Genomic DNA, 21,505 nt, shown 5'->3' with positions numbered 1-21,505 from the left:
GCTTTATCCAATAATACTTTCCCTTCTCATATAATCCACAACATCTCGACTGGATATATTCTAAGTACATCTCAAACTAAACCTCTGTCACTTTAGCTGTAGCATAAATATTGTCTACAGTTAGCCAAATTTTATGCCAACTAATTGGTCAATAAAGCAAAGCCCAGAAGAATAATTTTGAAGTCAGTTATAACTTGTATGGAGTTTCTGATATACTTATTGGGACTTTTTTTTTTTTTTTAGGAATATACTCTTAGTAAAGACTAACTATTGAAACCTCCATTATTGAAACTCTAAGTCAATGCTTATATAGAGCCAATACTTTACATTCACAGAAGATATTTTTTGCTCAATAGTGGGTGAGTGTTTTTCAGTCTTGCTGCAGTGGTTGAGCTTCGTGACAAGCAGCCTTTTATCCATTGCCTCTTTTCAGGTTCATACTGGCTTGTCAAAGTAAGTCACAGATCACCAATCAAAAGCTGCAGAGAGCCTGTCACGCACAGACAGCTGTGGACTGGACTTTAAGCCCTGGAGAATAATGGATGATGGAGATTTTTGTGAAAAAAAACTTGGATATACTTGCTTAGAATGACAGAATACTAAATTTAGAATCTCATTCTTTCCATATTGTCTTCTTCTAACCATTCTTAGTTAGGCTATAGCACTTAAATTCTCATTTGGGTCTGTCCTGTCTGTCTGTGGCTTCAATAACAGAAAAGAATTGCCTTCAAAATAATATATATTTACCATTTTTCTGTTATTCTTCATGTGACAATCTGTGATTTTCCATTATATGCCTGTCGCTTAAAGGTGATTACTATGTTAAAGCTAATATTTTTTTCACATATATTTTCTATTAAATTACAATAATTACTTTAATAGAAAAGAACTGTAGCAGAAAAATAACAGCTATGCACTGTATTTGTGATCGTTCAGTAATTGTTGTAAAACAACACAAAATGAGACACAACGTGAAACAAAATGACAAACAGGCAAAATGAGACACAAACAAGACATTTAACAAAAAAAACGAAAATAAAGGGCACAAACTAGTGCCAAAACATCAAAAATGAGAAAGAAAGCAATGCAAAAAATAAGACACAAAAGAATACAAATGAGACACGACACAAACGTGAAACACAAAGCAAAACAAAACAAGTCGCACCGTGATGAAAATGAGCATGCAGTATACACAAATACAGTATATTATTGGAAAGTCTATTGACAATGTTAAACAGAAAAATTCATAATGCACTGCAGAGTCTGTTTTCAATTATACTATAAATAATTGCTTTTAATGTACTGTCTTTGAATATATTTATTCTGACAAACTAGCCGCTAGATTTTCAACCATTTGTTTATTTTGGACTGCATTAAGCAAAAACAGTGAGGCCTCAAGTTGGTCTCTGCCTGGCTCTGGTCCCTTCATACGATGCTACTACATGCACAGTTTTCAGCATTTGTGTAAAAACAGCTTCATAATTTGCATAGACGTCAGGTTGACAATCCTATCTTAAGTTTTGGCAAGGAAGCAATTATGCATACTTTCAAAGGTTTAAACTGTTCAGACTGAACACACTATCTTGGCCAGGATGTCTTTCCTGAAAATTTCCTGTTTAAAAAAAGGCAATAAATTAAAAAATAAAACAGCACCACCACAGTAAGGTATCACACAAAGTTTGCTATTTCAAAATAAAACTTGAGGGATGTTTTTGCATTTAACCTTGGAAAAATCTTACTTTTGAATTCTGTTTTATTAATTATGAAATGATCTTACATTAGTTGTGCAAATCAAAGGAAACATTCTAGAAAATAACAATGCAGGAGTTCCTGTCCCATTCTTATTCACCCCCAACTTGTCCCAAAAAAACATATCTGGAAAAGATAACAGGTTGCATTAAAAATACATTCTGTGTAGATTCTTCTTCTCTATTTTCTCAAACAGGATGAAGAGAGAAATTGTGCTCGTACAATTAAAAACACTGCATGCCATAAATAAAATTAAGGCTGAATAAATAAGAGTTACTTTTTTGGACTTTTTACATTACCAAGTGCAACATGTCAGGTTTGCTCCAGGTAAAAGTAACTGATGGTCTCCGCAAATGTTACAAATCAATGCAACAGTACATGCAAGTAAGGCTCATGCCTCAAGATTTATACACTGCAACACATATATATATATATATATATATATATATATATATATTCTACACAGTTGCATTGAACATGTACAGAACATTACAACCAACAGCCTCTCCTGGAAAAATACTGTTCTTGAAAAAATTTAAACCTCACATCTGAAACTTACATACGGATTTGTACTTTTTGTTTATATACCTCTGTGTGCTGAAAGAGATGCTGAACAGTCCTTTGCTCTCTGTGAGCACAGTGGAATCATCTCATGTCAAAATGTCAAATGCAGACCTGCTGTCATTGAGAGGTCCTCAAAAAAAAAACCTGCCTCATTTGTCTACACCTTTCAGATCAATCCACGCGAGCGCCTTCTGATCTCACGCCTCTGTCAGCAGAACAACATCACACTGATCCTCAGTCATACATCACACGGCCCCTTGAGGTCTGTGATATACTATGCTTCTGGTGTTTAAATAAACTCCTGAAAATCCAGCGACAGCATCAATCTATCATGGCTTTTGAATTCACAAAATGATAAAAAGGTATAATGCAATGTTTTTTAACAGTCACCAAAATGTAGTCAGTTAACGTGTGAATATACTGAACCAATGAAACTTTTCTACTGCAATAAAAAAAAGTCACTGTGCAAAACATGCAGACACTTTATGAGATGTATAGACTCGCCTCAGGACTCTGTATTTTTGTACAATCCAATAATTATCAGCACAAAGTGAAAATGTGGATGTGGACTTCCATCCTCAGCATGTGGTCTCACACTGTGGCAGAGATGACTAATTTGGTAAGTCAACAAAATATGACAATATTCAGTCGAGTCTTTTCTGGAAGTATTCATACCCTTCTTTTCTACACATCCTACATTTATTGTAATAACAGTGACATGTCATTGATATCAGTCTAAACGTAATAATAATGGCAGATGAAAACATGCTTTTCGAATTTCTTTTTCAAATTTAACAAAACAAACTGAAATCTCTCATCCACAAAAGCCTTCGGAGTCTTTGCAGCGGTTCCAAACTGGACAGCTGCATCCTGTTTGCCTTAATAATCTTTAAGATGTGTTGAGGGTTGTGGCAAAGTGACTTGGTTTGGACAGTTTTTCGAAAGGTACACACCTGCGTTTCTAAGATCTCACAATTTACTCATTATTGTCAGACCAAAAACCAAACCATGAAATGCAAGGATGTTTAAACAGACTATTGCAATAAGAAAAACCTGATCGACGGTGCAGATCCATGAGCGGCCCAAAGCAAACAACCAAGACAACTTTAGTATGTGTAGAGTGGTTTCAGAAAAAGTCTCTGACTTTCCAGGAGTGACTCAGCAACAGTCTACATTTAAACCATCGAGAACATCTGATGTTCTCTGTGCAGAAACCAGATTGGATGGAGGCCTCCATCCAGTCTGATAAAGCCTCAGAGTATTTGCAGGAAGAACGGGATAAACTGTCCAAATCCAGGTGAGCTAAGCCTGGAAGACTGGAAGCTGTTCCTGCTACTGAAGTAGCTTCATAAAACTACTGAATTAAGGCTCTGAATACTTTTTAAATGAGAGATTTTAGTTTTTCACTTATTCAGCTTGCAAAAATTAATGCTTTCATTTTGTCCTTCATGTCTCCTGACAGAAAATGCTCATCTCATCCAAATAAAATAAAATCCACCCCTTTAATTGCGCAGAAGTTAAAAAGGTCCAAATACTTGCTGAGGCAGCAATGAATATACAGAAATGGTCAACTGTTGCTGCACCGTTTATATTGTGGCAGCCCTCATTTCATATCCCTGGTGGTATTAAGCCAATGGGAGAATTCTTGATGTCAGAGTGGAACTGTTCAGTGGTAGTACACATTCACAGAATGTTTGCATCAATGTGATGAAGAATCTTCATTTATCAGGTATTTAATTTAGTGGATTCTGTTATCTGTCAATTGAGTTTTCAGGAAGCACACTATATCACAATATAAAATGACACTGTGATGAAAGATTTTACCCATACTGCACCATTTCACATCAGAAATGCAAATGTCAGTGTGAGTTAAAATTAGCACACATTGTACATGACTGATGATCCTATGACAGCCTGCAGGTTCTTGCACAGATGGATCTGATCATTTACTGATGCTGTCTGGTAGCACTGCTGTGCATGAAAGCAAAGTGTCAAAGGAAATACAAATCTCTCCTTCATCTTTTCACTGTATCATTTGGGTGTCTGTGCATTCATGTCTGATCACTTTGTTTCATACTGAAATGATGCTGCTCTCGTCCACATACTTCTCCAGAGTCGACCTCTGCAACATTCTGAGTTCAGTCCAGGAGTTCCTGTTTGATCGGTATCAGGGTCGGAGGGTGTCGGCTGCCTCGGCTCTCCCTCCGCAGAATGTATTCACTAAACTGAGAAGAGTCCACTCCGCCGCCACACGAGCCTGTGATCCAGAAGCCTCTTTGCTGTAACCGCTCCAACACCTGCAGCCACGTGCAACAAAAAAACAATAAGAGTGAGACTCGTCAGGTAGGTTTTCAGCAAAACATTTTCTGCAAACAGAGTGTCAAACTCAAAAATACAGACTCAGCATTTCATGAATGACACGGTCACTAACGTTGCTTCTTGGATGAGACATGAAACATCTTGAAAAACTGAAAAGATGCGTCCATTTGTCTTCAAGTGAAGACAAATGGACTCTTAGGTTTTTATGGATAATTTTGAAGTCACTGTAAATGTTTAATATTTCCCACCTCCATGACATCCACCAGTAAACACTGAGACACCAACACACGAGTCACAGCAGGGACTGAATCAGCTAAAAGTTGCAATAATAATCACCACGATCTTCTCATAGTTGTACAAATAGAAACATATGCTGTCAGTGTAACTGTCACTCTTTGCACTAAGATGTAGCTTTAATTAAAAAAAAAAAAAGAAGAGTGTTTTATTCTGAAAATCACTTTTTAGTCATTTATCAGCTGTCAGATGTCAATATCTAATTTAAATAGTAATTAAACAGAGGAGCAAGCCATACTGCTGAGAAAAAAAAAAAAACAGACAAAACAGAACGGAAACATTACTGTAGCTCAGGTAAATCTGAGTGGAAGCAGAACAGGGTTTCAGAACAGCTTTGATCTGCCCCGAAATCATGGAAATTCCGTAGACAACAAAAAATTGTCATGATGTGTCCTTCTCACCCCTTCACACCCTGCAGTTTAACATTTCATTAGCATCCTTTATGATAATTTTATAGCCCACACATGCAAAAACTATGGAGGCCAAATAGAAAAAGAAGTTTAATTATTTTTTAAAAATTTCATAATTTAAAGCTGTTTCACGATATCTGCTTGCTTGATTCAGACATTATTGTACTTGTGAATAATAGACAAAAAAAAGACACCCACAAAAAAATTCTGTATCAAGCAATCAGACTGTGGTAAGCAACAGACAAATAGTATGGCAAATAGTATGTCCGATGTGTGTGTGTGATGTGGTATGAACGCAGATATGGTTGCCTAAAAAGACAAAGACAAAGAAGGTGTATGTGTCAATTTTCCATCATCCAGGTCATTGGCTTCACCAGCAGGCATGTGCCAAAAAGAAGTCCAGTTGCTTTTTTTGGCTCACAAGGTTGGGGAACACAATACAAACAGCAGCTTATACACACAACAAGTTGATGGTTTGCTTCTGCAGGGAATGTTCCCCCACCAACTATTGCAGACTTTTGTAGATTTATTGCATTTCAGTTCAGCTCAATTTTAGCTATGTAGCAGATTGCTTATCAGAGATTGTTACTGTTGTTTCCCCACAGTGACGGGGATTTTTAAAAATGATTCCACACAGATAGGAGAAAGTTGCATTAAATGCGCAGCAGTAATGACAGATGTACAAGTCCACATTCAGCGAGTCAGACTAAGCATTTGGTGACAGTAGGGAGGAAAAAGTTCCTTTCAACAGAAGAAACATCTGACAGAACAAGATTCAGGGAGGGCAGCCATCTGCCTCGAACCGGTTAAGAGAGAAGAGAGAAAAGATGAGTTCTAAACAACAGTAAACAAACACTGGGGAGGTTGGCAGGGCCAGTAACTGCAGATCAGAAACATGCTGCTTGGGAGCCAGAGATACCAGCAGAAAGGTACAGGGAGGAAGAGGACGGAACTACGAACTACTGGAGAAACAAGACAAAGTTTGTGACATCAAATGCAGGCAAATAAATGCATGGAGAGTAAAAGAGATGAGAGATCAATGAAGATAGATGAAATGTGTAGCACAGGTAACTGTGGTTAAAATATAAATCAGCCTTTTGTGTCCCTGGAAAAATTAATTCTGCTATATGACATCTGTAGAAATGTTTTCTAAGTTGAGCTTTCAAGGCCACTGTACTTTTACCTGACACAGCCAGGTCCCACCAGGCCAAACACTTCCATCTGGCGGACAGTGAACTCAGTACATTTTCTTCAAAAGCGAAAGTCAAAGTGATTGTTATGTGCGTTAAGTGTGAATGTCAAAGAATAATAATCACAGTTGCAACTGTCTTCAATTTACCTGGTATAGTCTGCAGTCTTTGTGTGTGTGTGTGTGTGTGTGTGTGTGTGTGTGTGTGTGTGTGTGTGTGTGTGTGTGTGTGTGTGTGTGTGTGTGTGTGTTTAAATGTGTTTCTAACAATAGCTGAGCCAGAAGCTCCGAGGGCAGGGGTCACTCTTCTTCTCTGGGTAAAATCCATCTCATACGCAGCCTCTCTGGCCTGAAACACAAACTAGTTCAGACGTAGTCCATTAGTTTCACTCTCTGTCCCTTCACACTGAAGTGAACATGGTGACATTATCTCATTGTGCCTTCAGGAGTTCTCTGCTCCTCTGTGCTGCTGCTCTGTCTTACTGAGATTCCCCCTGAGACACAGACAGACAGAATGACAATAAAGAAATGTGTCACCCACCAACACACGGCGGTTATTAACTGTTTTCAGTATGGTAAAGAGTCCTTCTGCTGAATATTTCCAGTCAACATGAATGGTAAAATGAAGGCATTAAAATATATTACCATTTTTAAAGTGACCTGATAATAGACTAGCTAGTCAGAAGAGAGAAGGTAGCAGGTTTTTGAATGTCTACAGAGTCAGATATTATATGGAGCAGACACCCAGAGGCCTTTATACCAGGCTCACACTACAGGAATTTTGGGTCCATTTGCACCCATTTCACCCGTCTCAGCAATTGGAGGACAAATCTGGTCTGGAGTCTTTGTCTGACCCAGTATTGGGCCTAGATTTTTTAGTAATGTAAGGATGCAGATGCAGTCTGAAATCTCCAGAACTGCTCATCGGGGCCATAGCAATTAATGCCAGACATGTTTGACATGTAGGAGATAAAATTGGGATGGTTACAACTATAATTACCCAAGCCCTGCCCAGGAGAGTGGATAGTGTTGCCAAGCAACAACAAACACTGTAGCCCTTGAGGCTAATGTACGCTACAGATAAATGGAATTAGAACATTTGCATTGACACAGGCGAGTGCTGTCATTAAAATAGTTAATTTACCCAAAGAACAACGCACCATTTCCAGTGTGCAGGTTGTTGCTTAAAGGCTGTTGTTGTTTCCTTAAGTGAAGGAAATTTTGAAAATGGTAATACACAGGCAGCTACAAGGGAAATGAATGTTGTCTGAGAAATGTCAGGCCCATACCATCCCACCAAAGTTTTAGAACACTAGAGTATTTCCCATTTTTCATTAAAATTCAAGTAGTTCAACTCAAATGCTTAGCTTGAAATTGTACAAATGTAAGTGGTGAACTGTCAGAAGTTTAAAAAAAAGGGAAGGTTACCCAAAACTGAAAAATAATGTACATTTCAGCATTATACAAAAAGGCCTTTTTCAGGGAACAAGAAATGGGTTCACAACTTAAAGCTGTTCTACAGCATTGGAGGCTGATCAAGCCTTGAAAGTTGGTGCTACCAAATCCTACAGGTGTCCCAATTTTTCTTGATTATTTACAACCTCCTCTGTCTGCATAAAAGTAGTGTTGGAACACACCGTGGTACCATACCCTCAAGAGCTTTATTTGAACAGTATTGTACTGCAGAAAGTAGTGTGTTGCTATAAAAATGGCAAGGAAAAGACAATGAACAATAAAAGAGAAACAGACCATCATAACACTTAAAAATGTTGATCTTTCCTGCAGAGAAATTGCGAAGAAAGTCAAGGTATCAGTGAGCACAGTTTTCTTCACGATCAGAAGGAACTCAGAAACTGGGAGAAACTCTAACAGAAAGAGGTCTGGAAGACCCAAAGCCACAAGAGAATAAGAGGACAAGTTTCTGAGAGTCAACAGCTTGGTGATAGGCGGCTCACAGGACAACAGCTTCAAGCACAGCTTAATAGTGGTCGCAGTAAGAAGTCTCAGTTTCAACTGTGAAGAGAAGACTTCAAGCTGCAGGTTTGACAAGTAGAGCTGCAGCAAGAAAGTCATTGCTAAGATGTCAGAATAAGATAAAGAGGCTTGCCATGAAACACTACCAATGGACTACTGAAGACTGGAAGAAAGTGTTATGGACTGACGAATCAAAATTTGAAATCTTTCGTTCAGGACGCAGGATTTTTGTACACCATCAAATAGGCAAAAATATGGTTCCTCATTGTCTGACATCAACTGTCAAGCATGGAGGAGGAGGTCTGGCACTGTTTTGCTGGATCTAGAGTTGGTGACTTGTACAGAGTGAGAGGTATCCTGAATTAAAATGGCTACCACAGCATTCTGCAGTGCCATGCAGCATCTTCTGATATGCACCTAGTTGGTCAAGGGTACATCCTACGGAAAGGTAATGATCCAAAACATACGTTGAAGTTATGCCAGAACTACTTTAGGAAAAAAGCACAAGATGTTGAGCTTGAAAACATGGAGTGGCAAGTTAAGTTAAGCAACCTAACACAGAGACACAAAATGACCACAAAGAGACACAAAATGACCAGAAAGAGATACAAAATTACCACAAGGAGACACAAAAAGACCTCAAAGAGACACAAAATGACAAGAAAGAGATACAAAATTACCACAAGGAGACACAAAAAGACCTCAAAGAGACACAAAATGACAAGAAAGAGAAGCAAAATGACCACAAAGAGACACAAAACGACCAAAAGGGACCAAAAACACCACAAAGAGAGGAGCTAAGCTGGAGCTAAGTCTGGCTGTCTGCTAGTCTGGCTGTCTGCTAGTCTGGCTGTCTGCTGTCTGTTTAGCAGACTAGCAGACACCAGACTAGCAGAGAGCAGACTGCATAGCAGACAGCAGACAAGCACCTCACACATTTAAAAGAACTGCAACACAGCTGAGAAGAACTTTCTGAAGAATATTTGATTTCCATCACAGAAAGAATGCCACGAGTGTGTTCAGCTATTATATCAGCCAAAAGGGGCTACTTTGAGTCAAACGTTTAGAATACACTTTGGTTTATCAACAGATTTTTTGTAACTTTATTTGTTTATTTGTTCTATGCTTTCATTTCAGAGTACAATGAGACATTCATCTGTCCATCCATTATCTATACACCGCTTAACCCTCACGAGGGTCACGGGGTGACAGAGCCTATCTCACCTGACTTAGGGTGAAATAAATGAGACATTAACATGCATAATTTCCAATAAAAACTGGAAAAATGTGGGTGTTCTGAAAGTTTTGACCTGTAGTGTACATCCACAGTTTACACCCAGAGAGACCATACTAAACCCCTGTGTACAGAACCCTGGATGTTTGTTTGAGGGGACATTTGTTAACAATGTCCGAATCACAGAATACATCACTGTATAGTCACAAATGTTAGAATAGAATAATTTTCTTGTCTACACTGTGCATATCTGCATGTGCCTGGATGGCTCAAAACGGGGACAGAAATGCTGACAGAAAACCACACCCAGAAAGACTGGCCACTGTTGTCTGATCTCTTAAAGAACTGAACTCACAGTGTATTTCATACCTGAACAGAGCTGAGGTGGCAGTAGCCATTGAGCGGGAAGCGAATGATGTGTGCTGAGTCCTGGTTCCAGCTGGTGTTCAGGGAATTGGACATGACGTCTCGCACCTCAGGAAACACCTCCTCAATTACCGCCCGCTGGGTGCTCACACTGATCCTCTCGCCGAGCTCTGGAGCCACGTGAACCACCACACACTCACAGTCGCAACACACACCCCCACATTCCCGTTCGGTCCTCCAGCGTTCCAGCTCAGCTTGCAGAGGAGCCAGCTGGAAGAAAGTGGCCTCTTCATACAGCAGGGAATATTCCTGCAGAAACACACACCATATACCTGAAGACATGCTGAGAAACAGAAAGACAAGCTGAAAACATGAGGATAAACTCGAAAACATGAAGACAAACTGAGAAACAGGCATATATGAATAGAGAAACACAGATGAAGAGTTCATTAAAATACTCCCTTGCACACATACATAGAGGTGCACATGTGAGCATACACACATTCATGGATGCATTTTTGCTTAAAACAAAGTCAAATGAATGAATCCATACATATAAATTGCTTATTCAGAAGTTCAGTACTGTAACTGAACTGTATTGCTAACTCACTGGACACAGTTCAAGTCATTACATGTAATTTGAAAATGATCTATTTGAGCGTGTTTCGGTTGAAGTAATGAACTCACTTTAATTTTTCCAATAAACAAAACACATACTGTACCTGCTGATTAATTCCAAAGATGCTATAATCACATAAACAGTCTACACACACTGGCCTTAGGCACTTTTCTGCTTGGGTTCCCATAATTATGATGAAGAATTAATGAACAAGAAAGTGAGGAGAATTAGAGTTTCTTTGACTTCAGGGCAGAGCAAAGGTTGCAAATCACCACCAGAAGATGCAGGTGACAGTTTCTTTGCGCAAATATTCAGCCACACATACCACAAATTCTGTTTATGCTGTCATGTTATCAGAAAATGGTTGCAGTAACCAGAGTAAGTGTTTCAGTTTATACACGATGGCCAAATATTAAAACTGTATAATGCGATGCAGGTTGTGTGTAAATAGCAGCATATCATTATTAATAGAAATAGAAACAGACTAAAATATGACAAAAATGACTTTTTGAGTCCAAAGCATGTACATTTAAAAAGTTATGGAATGTATTATTAATATGAGTGGTGATTTTGCTGAAAACAAAATTTAAAACAGCATTAAAGATCATGCTTGTTAATCCGCAGTTTTGTGCCCTTTAGCAAATCACAGCACACATGTAACAGCACAGGACATCTTCTGAAACTCTCTATAGCAGTCTCAGCATAGGTACTGTGGATGGTCTATACACTACAGACAGGAGTCAAAAATCATCCTCTGTCAAAACTTTGCCTCTACTGTTCAGACAGCGAAAAGCTGTGGCAGTACCTGATCAAAGCTCTAGACAGACACTCACTTTGAAGTCATCAGGGATGAGCAGTTTGGCGGTTCGGAGGAAGTTAAGTATGTAGCGGAACATGGGCCCATCCCGATCGATGAAGTAGTGCTGCTTTAGACTGTCCAACACTATGGGCTCCGTGCCATCGAACAGCCGGCCGATTCTGCCCGACACAATAAAGACAAAGACACAGAAGTCTGTGCACTCAATGCCAAGCAAATGTTGGGGAAGCTGTCAGGTCTGCTGAACACAGCAACTGCACTACAAGAGCTCAGCATTCAGAACTTGAGGATGAATTAAAATACTTTTACTAAGCGGGAGCAGAAATTCTGGTGCATCCGTTCCTTGCATTAACAGTCTCGTATATATTTCCCATACATAATGTTACTGTGTCTCAGTTGCACCTCTTTAATGTCTTGGAACTGAATTAAACTCTTTCAGTTCATTATTAAGCTCCAATAACTAACAACTAACTAACTAAATCTAGTTAGCCAACAGAAATTCAAAAGAAGAAAGCAGTGAAAAATACAAACACTGATCCTAAAATTCTTCTGTTAAGGTCACTCGTGTTTAAGCTTCTAACAGTAGCCAAGAGGTTAAAAGAAAAGACTATTGAGAAAACTAAAATCTTAGTTGAAAGATACGTTTTCAAGAGTTACAGACATTTTCAGGGTTTGTTTTTCATAGCAGATGCATGCCTCTCACCTTGACTCAGGGTACTTGGTGAGGGTGGCCAGGCTGCTGGTGTACATGTGTCCTCCTACATCGATGTGGACAGGTGCGTTGGCTTTAGTGAGCTGGGCAGGGGTGGGGATGCCAATGGAGCCCAGAGGGGACACAGGAGATACAGAGGGCAGCTGCTGACTCGACATACTGCTGCTGCTACGTCTGTCCTGGGACACACAATGGTTAATCCATTTAATGCAAGAAGACATTTACAGTGTATAAACTGTATATATGTACTATTATTGTGTGTAATCCCCTTTTCTCCTAGTCCATTTCAAAGTACCTCTATAAAAATAATTGCTTGGAAACCTTGTCACCTTATTCATCTGACCTGAAGATTAACAGACGTCCCTCATCAGCTTGTCTCATGAAGACAATCCTACTACTTCGCAGCCATCTCATACCCATGCTATTTTTAAACCCTAAAAGATAGTGGAGCTTATAAACCTTATGCATGTTTAGATGAAGAAAGCAGATCTCCAGAAGAATTAACTGAGTCCTTCACAGCTGTACTCTCTAGAGAATGGTGAAGAGTTGGCTTGTACATCGCATATGTATCAGCTACTCAGAAAATTGCCTACAGAGAAAGTTGCCGACTAACTTTACCTATGAGACTAAACTACGAATTCCCTTTAGCCTGGCTGACATGTTCGAAGAAGCACACTGTCAAACTATGACCATACAACTGTGACAATCAAAAACAGCAAATTAAACAGAAACCTCTGAAGTCCAGTTCGCTAAAGTCTACAAATCCTGCGAACAAGTGTGTAATGTTAAATTAGACATTAGGCAGGAGGCATACGTTAATTAAAAATAAATGTTCACCTTTGTAACTCAGGTCCCATAGCACAATTCAAACACTAAAATGTGATTGTGTGAGTGCAATGATAGGCTAATCTTTATAATGTATATTTATAATAAATGTCCTGACAGCTCTGGTGGAGCTCAGGATTCATTCAGAGAAGCTTAAAAACAAATACTTCCACCCTACAAAGCTGGAATCGGGATGTAAAAGCTGACCTGTCAGATGTGTAGTAGAACAAAGAACATCATTTGCTGTCAGAGTCAGTGTTTATGAACTTACCACTGCTGTGCTACATGTGTAAATGTGCAAATCACTCTTAACTTCAACCAATAACTCATCGCTTTAGATGCTCTGTGAAACTGCAGGTGATTAATAAAATCATAGGAGAGAATCTGACACACAGCCAGCTGTGGGCAACAAACAGGATTTCTGTAGGTGTAATGATGTTTCTGTAAAATCCAGAATTACAGCGAGACCTGAAAAACACTGTTGTTTTAGACATAAATCTAACACATTTCAGATCTGTCTGAGTCACATTAATAGCTGAATTTTGACAGACATGTCAATATGTTATGTAACGGATATCTGTGGGTGGCACAGCACTACCTGGACAGAAGCTGAGGCTTGATGAACCTCGGCTGCATTGCTTCAGTGTGTGTGTGATGTTGAAAGGTCCAAAACACCATATGACTCCAGCAAACATCACCAATGATGTCTCCAGGTGCACCAACATGAAAAAATGGATGTCAAAAGACGTGTAATATATAGCCTACGATATGACGAAGAAATTAAAAGTTGTTTTGTGATGTCGCAAAGCTCTGTGTGTACTTTATTGGTTGTATTTGTCTTGTAATGTGCAACAAATTTTCTCTGATACATTAGTTTTGATTACCAGAAACATGTTGTTGTAAATGCTGCACAGTGGAGTGCTGGTTAGTACTTTCACCTTGCAGCTAGAAGATCCCCGGTTCACTTTCTGGGATCTTTAATGAAAGCATTGGTCACTGCCATCTTTTTGAAAGAAAGACAATATTAGATTTTTCAGTTAAGGCATTCACGTGTCAATGCAGTAGTGATAGTACTGTGTTTTTTCCAGCCAGCAGAAAGTGCATGGATGACTGAAAATCTACATTAACACATCAATGTTTACACTTTGTTTTCCAGAAGCCTGTGCTGTCCCAAATGGCCAAAAAATACTTGAAGCAGCACTGAACTACATTAGTGAACAATTACAAATGGCTTGAAAATGCCCTATTAATGTGTATGGGTATTTTAGGCCATTTTACAGCAAGAATTTGTTCGCTGAAAAACAACAAAATTCTAAGCAAACTATCATGCATGACAACAAACTGCATGTGAACATTCACATCATGTAAACTCAGATGTTTCTGGGACAGGAGGACAAAAGTAAATACTGGAAGAAGATCCTGTGTTCTGGACTAGAGCAGATATCTGTGAGAGAAACAGTGCCAGTATGACAGTTTTTTTTCTAAGGCTCACTGCTGCTAAAGTAGGTATGGATGGATGGATGGATGGATGGATGGATGGATGGATGGATGGATGGATGTGTTTAAATTTTCTTGTTCTGTCTGATGGGCAAAACAAACCACATTCTAGGGCTGCAACGAACAAGTACTGTCATTGTTGATTAATCTGTTGATTATTTTCTGAATTAATCATTTAGTTGCTTGGTTTGCACAATTTCACAAAACAATAAAACATGTTGACCAATGTTCCCAAAAGCCCAAGGTCCTCAAATGCCTTGTTTTGTTCACATCCAAAAGATATTCAGTTTACTGTAAAGATGAGTCCACAAAAACAGAAAGCATTCATAAGCTGGAATCTAACAAACATCAAATCTTTTTCCTTTAAAAACTACTTGAACCAATACATTGATTATCAGATTAGTTGCTGATTTATTTACCAGTCGACAGCTCTCCCAGTTTGATTGAACAGGATTGAAGAGAGCAGGTGTGAAAACATCTTCAGATCAAATATTTAACAGCCCTATGTAACTTATGTTCCTCGATACGGCATGTCAGGTAAGTGTCTCCTAGCATACATTTCTTCTGAAATAGGACCAGTCATACTGCACACATTGACAACCTTTGAACAGTCTGGGAGGACCTACCCACTCAGTAAAATTTTACAGAGGAGTTCATTATTTGAATGGTGCCTGTCAGACAGCCTCAAGACTGTCAGAACATGCCAGCAGCCTGACAGGAAGCAAAGAATCACAAGGTGGGTCTGTCAGGCACACTGATACAACTTTGTGCTGTCAGAACACAAGCTATTCCTGATTGCCTTGTAGGCTACTTCACAGCGCCAGGTGCCTGGCAAGAAGCAAAGCATTAAGCTCAGAATGAAGCAATTGGCAGCCTGGTAGGAGGCCAGTGCCTGACAGGCTGGGAACAAAGGTCTCCTGGGCTCTCACACAGCTCTCTTCTAGACTGATCTGCTGTTTTCTCTAATTCTGTTCCAACAGCTCTCTTCAAACCTGGTCTGCTGCACATCACTGTGTTCTTTTCGATTCTTAGTCTGAGGTCACACCACAAGTCTGCGCCTCCATCTGAAACCATTCCTCACTCACTATGTAGTGCACTTCATTACTGTCTGAATGGAGGCTTTGAAAGCGAAACAAAAAACAGAGTCATAAAACCTACAAATATCTGGGCATGCAGCTTTAAAGTGTACTTATTTAAGATATGTAAGTGACTAAATGTCAAGTTGAGCATCATATAAATAACTCTGATGGCAAAAAGTTGGAAAAAATTACCTGTCAAAATTGGTACCATCAGGTGTGGAGTCTTAAATTTAATGACATGAACAGTTTTATGACTCAATACTCATGGATAAAAAAATAATCACAAAAAACATTTTGTTATTTTATAGTCATCATGACAGTCAGTATTTGTGTTCTGGAGACATCCTTCCAACTTTAGGCCTTACTGGCTACAAAGGCCAGCTCTGGATCTGGATCTAAATATACAGTATCCCTTGAGTGTTTTCTGTGTACAGGGCAAACTGTATTTGCAACATCTGAAATTGCCAACAATGACACATGCGTGGTGGACTGGATCTAGCTGATGAAGCAGTTAGAGGCCATTCAACTGCATCTGCCCTGGGGCTACAGCACATACACACACACACCACACAAATATGACTGCTCTGAACTAGCCACCCTCAAGATCAGTTAGTGATTTTTCTGCAACACTAGAGAGCAAGGTAAACTGTGTTGAGAAGTCCCAACCTGAATTGGTGTGGAGCTCTGGATGTCTAAAGACAAAGTGGAGGCAAACAACCGAAAGGATACAGCCAACGTATCTACATTAGCTATAAAATTTTTTTTAAGTCAGTCAGTGGTTCAGCACTTAAATCCACAAACATCTGTGGTGAGGAGCCTCCTACACAGAGCAAACCTTACTAGAGAGGGAGGAGCAGAAACGCTGTGCAGCACAGATCTCTTTGTTTGTTATTTCAGCACTATCAGTAACACTGAACCTGGAGACGCATATCAGTTTGTAACAATATAAAAGGTTATTGGCTTTTGTTGAAATCATTTTTGGGCATATGAAACTACAAACTGAGTCTGCACTGTAGTAAATGGAGCTTACACAACAAAACAAGCAGATAAACTGGACCTGCAGACAGTGAGCACACAGCAGGTACATGCAGGCTGTCATATCTACCACATCTACATACTGTGTGTGTTTGTCTGTGAGCGGGGTGACAGAACAGCTCTCTTAACCCTGCGGCTATTGCTGTAACGCATGGTGGGTAAATCCATCAGCAGGTATAGTAACCAATGGCAACAGAGGGACAGTCCCAATGAGAAATCACTGCTGCTTGTCCTGCTCCTCACACTCAGTATGTCTCTTTTTTAGAAGTGAATTTATGCTGTGTTTTTCCTGATTGTATAGACACCAAGTTCTCTAACAGGCCAAAGACCCAGTTTTTCAGTTTGACTGCAGATTACCATTTAGATAAAAGCAGTTTGCTTAAATCACCATAATTAAAACAGTTTTATCTGTAATTTTTAAATTAATAACAGAACTTAAAAGGCTATGTTATCCCTAATAAATATCAAAATTAAACATTTATCTGCCAGAAACTGTAAAAACGGTTCGAAATGTTGTATTTTGCACTTTCCAATGGTCCTCAAAGTACTCAACTGTGATGTGAAAACAACCCAATCGAAGCTTAAAAGGTCTCCATTAACCAAATTATGTAAATAAATAGTTTTTTAAAAATGCTCTCCCCAGTGCCATCCCAAAACAACTAACAATTCAGCTTCTACCAAAAATCCTTCAACAAAAATTTGCTGACTTCTCAACTGAACTGCAGGCTGTGCTGACATAGAAGAGATAAGAGACAAGTATGGAAACAAACCAAAATTGTAAGTAGTGAAATATTATCAGTATTTCCACAGTATTGGTAACACCTGTTGTGATTTTTTTTTCCTTCTGTAAAACAAATACTCAAGGAAAGTCAAGTTTTGTTTATCCTTTTTTATGATGCACAGCATATATAATATATTAATATATTTTTAATTTTACCCTAATTCTAGCTATTGTTGTAATATTTCTATAGAGGTGCAGGAAGTAATATTACAGTGAAAAATGAATTGCTTGGGGCTAAGACAGTTAAAAAGGTGCAACAAATATTTATTTTCTAATGATCTTTTTCAAAGATGCATAGTGACCGAACCCACACGTGTCAGGTCACATTGTAAAGGACCATACCAGTGTTTTTGTTAATCTAACTAGTTCACTAAAAACATGTAGGCTCATCAGTTCTCACATAATGTAATTAAGATGTGTTTTTCCTCATTTCAGGCACTGCTAATAATGTCTCAACAACATGTGTGATATGATAATGTCTGGTGCCAAATGTGACACAGATAAGTAACTTGGACTAAAGTAGCTAAAGCATCCAAAAACTCTGGTATAGCCTTTTCAGCATGGGGCACTTTAATATCATAGTTATAAAGATTACAATGGCTGGGGAACACAAACAAATATCATGATCAGGCATCCTGGTATCATTGGTAGAATGCAACAAAGTACATCTACTCAAGTATTGTACCTAAGCGTTTACCTGCCTTTATTTGAAAGCTTTAGTTACTAGTTATTTTGCAGATTTAGAGTATTAATAGAAAATATAAATAAACTAATAAATGAGGGCATGTTATTTTGGCTTAATCTATCCAGCAGAATAAAAAAATAGCTCTAGCTGCAACTACAAAGGGCCGTATACATCAACAATCCAATCATATTATATAGCCATATTATTCTGCACAAAGAGTACTTTTACTTCAGGCACTTTAACCACAATTTAATGCTATTCATTTAGCACTTTTAGCTATCTAGATTTTGAATTTGGGACATTTACTTGTAAGAGAGAATTTGTACGATTTTATGTTGCTACTTTTACTCAAGTCAATTATTTAAATACTTGACTGTCTGTTCCACACATACAAAATCATGATTAGCATTGGTGGAAAATAACAATGACAGCTGGCATTTGCTAAAGAAGTGTAATTAAGTATAATTATGAGTTAATTACACTTCACTGACTGTACAGCAAAAAATATTTTTACATTACAAACATTTCTTTGCAGAATTACTAATACTGATAATGAAGTAGTAAAAGTAAAGTAATGCAATGAAAATTACCACCGGTGTCTCACTTACAAACACAAATGAATATCTCACTTTGCACAGAGAAAATACTTCCCCCTTCAGATGTGTAGGTGGGTAGAAGGTAGTATAAAGTAGACTTCATCGTCATCATCATTTTATCTGTACAGCAGCCTTCCTTTCTCAGACCAGCTGTCAGGTTTTACACAGCAATCTTGAAGCTGCTGTAGACGATAAACGATCACATGTTCTGGTTACCTGTGCTGGGGCAGCGACCGGGGACCGGACACCGGGCTGTGTGATGTGGGACTCCGTGGCTCTCGCTGGCACCAACTCTCTCTCGCTTCGCTCCGCAGGCGACTCGTCGCGTTTCCCGGGGCGCACACACAGCTTCTTGGCAGCGGGAACTCCGGACTCCTCCTCGGCGCTCACTTTCCTCGCTGTAGCTGTCGGGGGTGATGGTGCCGCCGCGTTCGTCGGTGTCCCATGTGGATTCACATCCGCAACATCGGTGACCCGGCGCAGGTACGGGATCACGAGCTGGAGGTGGGGCTGCGCGTGACCGTTGACCGTTTCCGAGGCAACGTAAAGCGTCGTCGGCCTGAAGCCCGCAGCCCCCACGATGCTGTTGAGCGTTGCTATGGAGACGGCGCCGATGCAGTGGTTGGTGTAGGTCTTTGAGAGCTTGGCAGCGCGCGACAACATCTGCATCCTCGTGCCCAACAGGTTCTTTCCAATGGCTTTGTTCTCGTACCACGTCACGTCGCTCGCGCAGCAGTGGTCCCGGGGCCGCTGGAAGAACGCCCTGCACAGCGGGTTCCGTTTGGACACGTACCGGACAAAGCTTGCGTACGGACACTGCTCCGTCCCCGTTTCGTACATCCGTGGCAAAGTGTCCTCGTCTGCGTCCGGACGCTTCTTGGTCCATGCTGCGGAGCGGGACTTGTGGTAAGGTCCGAGAGCCTTGAAATACACAAACTTTCTCCCGTCCTCATCAACAGCCAGGCCGAACGAGTCCTCCTCCAACTCCCGTTGGTTCTCCCGGCCCCTGGTGCAGAAATACATACAGGTCTCGAACCAGACTTTGTTGAGCAGCCCGAACGGAGTGTCGGTGTTGAACACGGAGGACTCGTACAGTTTCCGCAGGTCTGAACGCGTGATGGCTTGTTTCTGCACCACAGGACCGGCGCCCTGCTCCTCCAGCCTCCGTATAACCGCGGCCAGGGTCAGGTTGGCGCTGCGCAGCTCCGGGTCCTTGGTGAGGTCCAAGGTGCGGCAGTAGGGCGGCTCGTTTAGGTATCGGTTCAAGGAGCTCCGGATGCTGATGAGGGAAGACTTGCTGTACAACTGTCCACTTTTGGAGCGCGCCTCCGCGTAAAAGGAGCGCAGCACCGCGCAGAGCGCATCCTTGTCCAGAGTTTCAAAGTCTGGACTTTGGGCTTTCTCACTCAGGTATTCCCTGAAGATCCTCACTGCATACCGGGTGGCTAGGCGGGTGTTCTCACTCAGCTTGTTCCGCTCTGACCGCTGAAGGTCTCCCTCCATCAGCCCACAGGGGATTCTGCTGCTGAACGGGTCTGCCTCTCCCTCCTCCTCTCCTCGGTCCATACTCCGCATAACGACCGCTTGCGTCTCCGCGGTGGAACCGCTGGAGTCCACCACTGTGCTCCCTGACTCCCACTCCAGCTCCACACCATCTCTATCGGACTCCTCGTCCTCCTCCTCCTCCCCGGTGATCTGGACCTCCTGGATCTCATCTTCATCTTCCTCCTCATCATCCTCATCCCTGCTCCTCTCGGGGCAGCTCATCTGCTCCTGCTCCGTGTCTCCGCTGGCAGGCATTCTCGCCATATTGCGGTCTGTGAAGCAGTCCTCCGGCAGCGCGCATGCGCTATATTGGACCGCAGCGCTGAAAGCCTTTTGTGCTTAAGTGACCTTCAGCCGTGCACGCGCTTTTATAAGGTACAGAGCGCGAGCGCAGCGGGAGGGAAAATTTGGAGGCGCGCTCCCTGCCAAAAAGGCTGCAGTATTGGACTGAATATTGGACCAGCAGCACCAACACTGTGATGTGGTAAATAACAGGACTGCAGGAGTGTAACCTCCAGTATCAAACAAATACCATTTAAAATCAGCGTGACACACAATAGGATGAGGAGGCAGACATCTCAAGACAACAACACAGTCACACAAAAGAGACGGTCAGAATAAATTCAACAAAAAAAGTGATTCAACTTGTTGTATGAGTTATATCCTACACACATCTGGATAGCTTTTTTGTTGCATAAGTTATACTGTTTATCTGTTTGTGTGTTTTGAATAGACTCAATGTGCATGGTGTTAGCTCCTGTGTGGGTGCGTACATGATGTATGTGAAATAAGGTTGGGACTTGTGGTATAATCTGAGAGCTAAAATAGATAAATACAGTTCATAGCCTGCACATGAACTCCAAAATGAGCTACCCACATGCATATTTTTTCCAACCATCAAAGGGGTAAATAATATTTTAAAAATGCATATAGTGGTATCAATTTAATTCAATTAAGAAAGGAACTTTGAATTGCAGCCTTTGAAGTATGAAAATAACAGAGAAGCTAATGGACATGAAATACATGTTTTTATGCACACCAACACATATCAATGGCAGGCAAGGTCAGAGTTTCCTGATCTTGCTGAACTGCTTGGCAATGTGCACCACTAAGGTCAACCATGTCAGCGAAAGAGGGTTCTCCATTTTTACAGAATATGGTGGCCTTCACTTGAAGAGCAGCCCTGGGTCAAAATTTAACACCATAACTCATGCA

The 21,505-nt window shown here is 40.5% G+C and overlaps 1 protein-coding gene across 4 annotated transcripts; it reads right to left on the bottom strand.

Annotated features, from left to right (window-relative positions):
• Positions 1-1,735: 1,735 nt before the first annotated feature.
• LOC110949339 (BTB/POZ domain-containing protein KCTD1-like) lies at positions 1,736-20,639 on the bottom strand. 4 transcript variants are annotated; one of them, XM_022191318.2, is made up of 5 exons: positions 18,962-20,638; positions 12,239-12,426; positions 11,552-11,696; positions 10,103-10,408; positions 1,736-4,610 (listed from the first exon to the last, which is right to left on the bottom strand). In XM_022191318.2, the coding sequence occupies exons 1-5, from the start codon at positions 20,552-20,554 to the stop codon at positions 4,452-4,454; spliced, it is 2,391 nt and encodes a 796-aa protein (XP_022047010.1). In that variant the 5' UTR covers positions 20,555-20,638; the 3' UTR covers positions 1,736-4,451. The 4 variants fall into 4 exon arrangements, with proteins under 4 accessions (XP_022047010.1, XP_022047013.1, XP_022047012.1 ...); XM_022191321.2 differs by lacking the exon at positions 18,962-20,638 and adding an exon at positions 14,011-17,355; XM_022191320.2 differs by lacking the exon at positions 18,962-20,638 and adding an exon at positions 13,957-13,980.
• Between the last annotated feature and the right edge of the window lie 866 nt (positions 20,640-21,505).

This window comes from Acanthochromis polyacanthus, chromosome 4 (assembly GCF_021347895.1).
Source record: "Acanthochromis polyacanthus isolate Apoly-LR-REF ecotype Palm Island chromosome 4, KAUST_Apoly_ChrSc, whole genome shotgun sequence".
In the NCBI taxonomy this organism is placed as follows: Eukaryota; Metazoa; Chordata; class Actinopteri; family Pomacentridae; genus Acanthochromis; species Acanthochromis polyacanthus.
The sequence above is the reverse complement of the archived record's forward strand: the minus strand, read 5'-3'. Positions and strand labels throughout refer to the sequence as shown.

Bases quoted from the DNA above. Each gene is read 5' to 3' on its own strand.
- LOC110949339 (XM_022191318.2), bottom strand. From the start codon at position 20,554: ATGGCGAGAATGCCTGCCAGCGGAGACACGGAGCAGGAGCAGATGAGC. The intron at 11,697-12,238 runs GTGAGAGGCATG...TGTGTCGGGCAG, and splicing joins ACCAAGTACCCTGAGTCAAG to AATCGGCCGGCTGTTCGATG. The intron at 4,611-10,102 runs GTATGAAATACA...ACGTGGCTGCAG, and splicing joins GCCACCTCAGCTCTGTTCAG to GTGTTGGAGCGGTTACAGCA.